At 43.7% G+C, this 6,226-nt stretch overlaps 1 protein-coding gene across 1 annotated transcript; it reads left to right on the top strand.

The window, feature by feature from the left end:
* On the top strand, positions 1-4,323 carry eloal (elongin A, like). The gene is given in 11 exon segments (XM_068757141.1): positions 1-78; positions 719-775; positions 872-984; positions 1,067-1,971; positions 2,027-2,140; positions 2,219-2,386; positions 2,477-2,574; positions 3,152-3,332; positions 3,459-3,570; positions 3,936-4,042; positions 4,262-4,323. Coding segments are annotated over 11 exon segments (1,995 nt in total).
* The last annotated feature ends 1,903 nt before the right edge of the window (positions 4,324-6,226 follow it).

The following is a 6,226-nucleotide window of genomic DNA, read 5'->3' as shown; positions in this document are numbered from 1 at the left end:
ATGGCCGGCAGCTCCGAGGTGGCGAAGAAAGTCATGCGTTTCAAACTCCAGCTCGCAGACGCGCCAAAGTCTGCTACGGTATTTAGAGTGTTTGTTTCTCAAATAAACGTGCGCACAACACACGAGCACGCCAGATGCGTTCAGGGACGCTCTATTCAGAAAGCCACGGGAGCATTTTGGAGATCTAGACTTTAAACGTCCAAGTGGATGATTTGAAACACTATTTTTTTTAATGCAGGCCTTTTAAATGGGAGCTTCCACGCTGCTAAATTTGGCGACTCGTCCAGTTGTTCATGTTATGGGCTATGGCTGCTGTCCATCATCAGTGGGCGTTTGGCTCTCTGCAGCCTCGTTTGGGCCACTTGAGGGTTTAATTTTGAAATTGGTGCATGCTTTGATATTCGGATTAAATCGAGATGGATGTAAATAAGATTGTGAACAGCATCTAGAAACACCCATGCAGTTCCATAGTGAGGGGGGGGGGGGGCTGGAGCGTTATCCATTTATAGTTTGCAGTAAAAGGAGCAGCCTCCGTGGGTGTGAGGGGATCCATACATAGCTTCTGCTCAGAATGCACACTCAGCAACTGTTCCGATGCAAATCAGAGACTACCATACATGGCATGTCGGCTTTCCTTCACCTGTTTTGTACCTTTTTGTCTTAAACAGGCCAAAACAAACAAACCGACGACCACATTTTGTTTGTGTTTACTCTACAGGTCCTAAAAATTTTGCAGAAACTTCAAGATCTGGATATTACATTAGATATTCTTGCTGTGAGTTTTTTTTATTTTAATTTTTTATACAATATTTGACTACAAATGTGATTTTTAATGAACTGAACTAACCCATGTGTCCATTAAATAAATTAGGAAACTGGAATTGGCAAAACGGTTAACTCTCTGCGCAGACATGAACAGGCTGGAGAATTTGCAAAAATGCTCATTAGGGGTTGGAAACGATTACTCCCTAAAAAAGCCATAAGGTAAAATTAATTCACTGTTGCAGTTTTCATTTTCAATATATTATTTGAAGCAATGCGCTTGATATTCATTTCTATGATGCAGCCACACAGGAGATGGAGATGCGTCAGGTAGTTTATCTGTCAAAGACCTGCAGAATGACCAGAACGGTGATGGAAGATTGGCGAAAGTGGACCTGAACAATAATTGCTTATCATCTCACGCCGAGAGTCGGAACTCCACAGGCACGGCCTTCTGCAAAACAGGAAATGGGAAAACTGATTCAGAGAAGCAATATGAAGACGAGAACGGACACAAAGACCGGGATGAAAATCAAGAAGAAAGTCCTCAAGAAAACTACAGTGTCTCTCAGAAAGACGTCTCAAAACGGAAGGCTGCGCTCAAGGGGGACGATTCGTTTGTTCCCATGGAGAAGAACAATATGAAATCAGAAGACGGTCTTGACTGCCTTGCAGACAGAAACCCAGAGGATACAGAACACAACTCCAGTGTGCATTCCAAGGAAAAGATTAGGAGCAGTTCTGATGAGGGGAGACTGGGTTCAGAGAGAGGGTCACATAAGAAACCGAAAGCTTCAAAAGAATCATTCAAAGAAGGTGAAGCTTCTTTTTCATTCAAGCCCAATGACGAATGCCCAAAAACCCTAAAACAGGCCGACGGCGGGTCGTCCGGAACGCCAGAGGCCCGAAACAGAAAAAGGAAAAAGACCGATGAGGACAGGCATCCTGAAAATAAGGGCCGCTCAAAACTCAAACACAAAAAGGTGAAAAGGAAGCCCAAAGACAAGGAGAGTGAGGGTTCCTCCGAGCAGCCCGCCACGTCGTTCGAATCGTGCCTGAACTACGACGCGAACGTCGTCGGGAGAAAACGATCTGGAAAGAAGAAACCTAAAGCCAAAGCTGACATTAAAGGAGCGACAAAAGATCCTGGGCTGAAAGCCCTCAAGTCACCTGGGAGCCATTTCAACTCCAACTCTTCAAAACAGGTACGTTTCATTATGACCCTGTTGATAGAGCCGGCAACGACTGACTGATATTCGCTGAGCTCTTGCGTTTTGATCATTTAAGGAGTCTGTTCTGGACCAGATGAGCGTTCCTTCAGCTGCTGTTCTCCCCGAATGTGGAAAACCACCTCGTGCCGAGCACCTGGAGAGGAAATGTATTTTGCTGCGAGTCACCTGATCTGTATTGTCATGTTGCCGATTTCATTGGCGACGTCCTTCTTTTTGCCTTGAAGCTGAGAAGGATTCAGATTTCTACGACGCCTGTGAGGAGTCTGCAGGCTTCACTGGCCAGCGACTTAACAGGAAGATGCAAGTGTACTCCGGCAACAAGACGGTCTTCCTCCCGACCATGATGAGTCTGTACCAGCAGTGTATTCGGACATTGCAGAATAACATTAGCTGTGAGTATAAAAAAAAGCCCGGATTGCATGGTAGCTGATGATTCTGCCAGTTTATGGGATTTAGATTTAGGCGCAGGGATCTCTCCTCAGTGCTTTATGAGACTGGTGGCGTACCGTTTGAGATCCTTGAGCCGGTGATGGAGAGGTGTACCGCGGGGCAGCTGCTGCGCATTGAAGAATACAACCCGGTAAGAGTGCAAATAGGAACGGGCTAAACTCGTCTGTTTAGCTCTGCGTTGAGTAGCTGGAATTCAAATGCATGCTGAAGGTGCGCATAATTTCACAAATGGCTGTTGTGGTTGAAATGTTTTCAAGTCGGTGATGGACATAATGAAACCTCTTCACCCTGCATGCGTAGCATTTTGGAGAAATGAGCGTCCTTAATTTGATGTAAAGCTTGTTAGGGCAGCACGGTGGCACAGTGGTTAGCACCGTTGCCTCACAGCAAGAAGGTCGCAGGTTCAAATCCTTATCGGTGTGGAGTTTGCGTGTTCTCCCCGTGTCGGCGTGGGTTCCCTCCGGGTTCTCCGGGTCGTTATTGAAAAAGAGAATTAATTCTCAATTGACTTACCTGGTTAAATAAGGGTTATAATGTTTATCATGTCAAACACTTAAACGAGGTCAGAGGTCAATTTCTGCTCATCAGCTTCCAGGAGTGTCGACGCTATTTCACTGCTGCAGGTTCTGACTCGAATGAGTTTTATGCTATTAGAGTTGGGACGAGAGAATTTTGTTTGATCTGTGCTTTTTTTTTTTTTTTTACAGATCTACATTGGGGTAACTGACCACCTTTGGGGGAAACACTGTGAGAGGGACTTCAAAGACTCCAGACTCCAGGAATATGAATCGTGGAAAGAGATGTACATCAGGCTGTCTGAGGAGAGGGAAAGGAAACTCCAAAGACTGACTAAAACCATTGTGTCTGCACATTCGAAGAAACCCAGAGGTGTCGACTTGTGTGCTGCTGCCTTTTGTCTTGATCTGTCAACAACATTAGAAAGTGAATGTTTGAACATCGCAGAGTAGGAAAATATTGTTTACCCTTATTTACGTGCTGCACACTGTGTTTTAGGTCGGCAAGTGAAGATGGCATTTATTCACACCGTTGCCAAGCCACCAAGAGATGTACGTATTAGGCAGGAAATTCATGGAACTGCTGTTCAGCAACCTCCCCTCAAGAGCAGGTTGGTCTCAACACCCCAAATATGAGAAGTGTGTGCACAGGTTTAGTGACTAGTGCTGCTGTTTAAAAAAATAAATAAAAAAAACACACTTGTTTGTATGCACATTTGAACTTCAGCATCCAGAACTAATATTTTCTTTTGACAAAAGATGAATTACAGGAGCATCTGGTTCTTGCCTTGTGTCAGGATCACATAATGGTCTCCGGCTGAACCAGTTTTTACCTTGAGCTCCATATAGAATTGACAAACTGGTTTCGTTTTGCATTTGCCTGAAGTCGTTGTCAGGTGTTGCAACATGGAGCTCCATATGCTCACTAGTTTCCACTTCTGTTGAACGCAGCTACTATTGTTTCTTCTATGCTCAGCATGAAAGTTCAGGACAACAGATTGAGGCCGAGTTGTACCGAGCCCAGTAAGCCCAGCAGCGTCGCCTCGGGGGCAGGAAATACACAAGACCCTCGCAAAAAAACAAGTGAGCTGATAAAATGGTTGCGGCAAAATTATGCTACAGCTTCCCAGACACATCAGACTGACCTGCTCAGAGATGTATTATTGCTTTTACTTTTTTTTATTATTCAGTCATGCACTTCAAGGGTTAGAATGAAATGTACCCCATGCATATGTTCCAGATCTGTTATCCTGATGTCCCACCCTAAGTAAACCTTTGACCTATTTTGTCATGTTCACGCAGGAGTCGCTCCAATGATGGCAAAGTCCTTAAAGGCATTCAAGAAGCATCTGGGACGCAGATGAGCCCTCTTGTAGGATCCTGATATCTACAGCGTGGGTGGTGGTGGTGAAAGTGCACTCTATCATTCATCATCAACGTTGGAAAACAAAAGCTCTGCTTCCACTTAAACATTATTTGCCTTACGAGACATTCACCATATTGTTTACTCTCTGACTGTGACCTGTATTCACCATTAAACAGACAATGAAATGAGCATGTGATCGGTGTTGTCCCTTACCTGGCAGTGAATTAATGGGGGCTTGGCGCCCTCCAGAGGATACACGTTGTATTTGTCTGTGTAGTTTCTAAGTCTATCTTCATAAAACTTATTATTTTGTTCATGTATATTTGGTAATGTTCCACTCTGAACACTAAACCGAACAACTGAAAAGTATACAAATGGTAACCTATTTAATATACACATTTAAATGTGTATATCATTTGAAGGCACTATGCTGTAATCCCCCACCCTATTAATACACTGGTTTGTCAGGTCTGTTGGGAAGGAAGCGAACAGACCTGTCTGGCCACTGGAAACAAGAGAACACGAGTATACAGCAAGTATTATGCAAATGATGGACACTTTATTTATACTCAACTGTAGTAAATGCCGTGGCGGATAAAAACTTATGCTCCAAGTTGTGCTTTCAGAGTATTATGTAAATTTACTGATGCACTATCTACACTTCCAGTATGAAATTAAAATAGCTCATTATATACAGCAGATCGGCTCTAGTCGGTATTGTGATGTAAATAGTTAGACTGTGTGCAAAATATTGTTATAGATGCGAGCTGAAATAGAACTAATAACCGTTTCACACTGCTGCTTGGTTAATTTATAAGAAGGTATGTTTCACAAACTGGGATTTTTTTTATTTAATAACATAATTACGCAATAATTGACAATTTGCTTATTTACTTAGGAATATTCATTTATTAGGAATATAAATGAGAATATGTTTTGTATTTAATTTAGTATTTTTTTTATATTTAGTACACAGATACAAATATCTGTGACTATTTAAACTAACCAGAGTCGCAAAAGTATAAGAATCACCAGAAGATGACCTGCCTCATGCCATGTCAGTTGCTTTTTATTTATTTGACATATTATTTATTGAAAAAGAAAATATGGCACATCAAAATCAGAAAAGTAACAATTCAAGAAATACAAACCTCACAAATAGCAGCATTTTTTTTGTCACTAAAAGAAAAATAAATAAAATCCAGAGCCATACTTAGACTTTTATCTCCTTTTAAAAAAAGTGTACAAAAAATAAACCCACGAAGAAAGAGATAAAAAAAAAAACTCTAGTTAAGATGTCCTCAATTTTTTCGCTATAATGAACAAAAAGACTAAAAGTAAATTAAACAAAGTAAACTATTCAACAGTTTGGTTAAAAACGATGCTTTTAGCGTCCACCTGAGTCCAAACGACCCGAAAGGTCCTCCCTCTGAGGCCATCATGGCGGCCCTGGGCGGCCCTGGGCGGCCCGGGGGGGGGGGGGGGGGGGGGGGGGGGGGGGGGGGCGGAGCCTCTCGGAATGATGACGTAGATTGGAATGAGGGAGTGAATGTTCCGGGTCGCAAACTGGACGGGAGAGGAAATTAACTCTGGGACGGAGAGGAGAGGAAAACCAAAGAGAAAGAATCGAAAATGCCACAGTCCCCCCCCCGGAGATGCAGCCTGTGTTTTTAGGGGGAAACAGGGGGCTTAGGAGCGGCGCTCGACTCGACACGAGGAACCGAGCTAAAAACAGGTGCGTGCGAAACTCACCAAAGTGAGACAGCGGCGGAGCGGACCCCATGTTGGCCGCGACGTGACGGGGGAGGACTCGGGCAGGACGTTTCGGTGTTTCCCAGCGGGGGCTTCGCTTCTGCTCGACGGCTCAGGAGGTCCAGGACTGTCCCGCCGCAGCGATCTGT

The sequence above is a fragment of the Brachionichthys hirsutus genome, unplaced genomic scaffold, assembly GCF_040956055.1.
Source record: "Brachionichthys hirsutus isolate HB-005 unplaced genomic scaffold, CSIRO-AGI_Bhir_v1 contig_796, whole genome shotgun sequence".
NCBI lineage: Eukaryota > Metazoa > Chordata > Actinopteri > Lophiiformes > Brachionichthyidae > Brachionichthys > Brachionichthys hirsutus.
The sequence above is the reverse complement of the archived record's forward strand: the minus strand, read 5'-3'. Positions and strand labels throughout refer to the sequence as shown.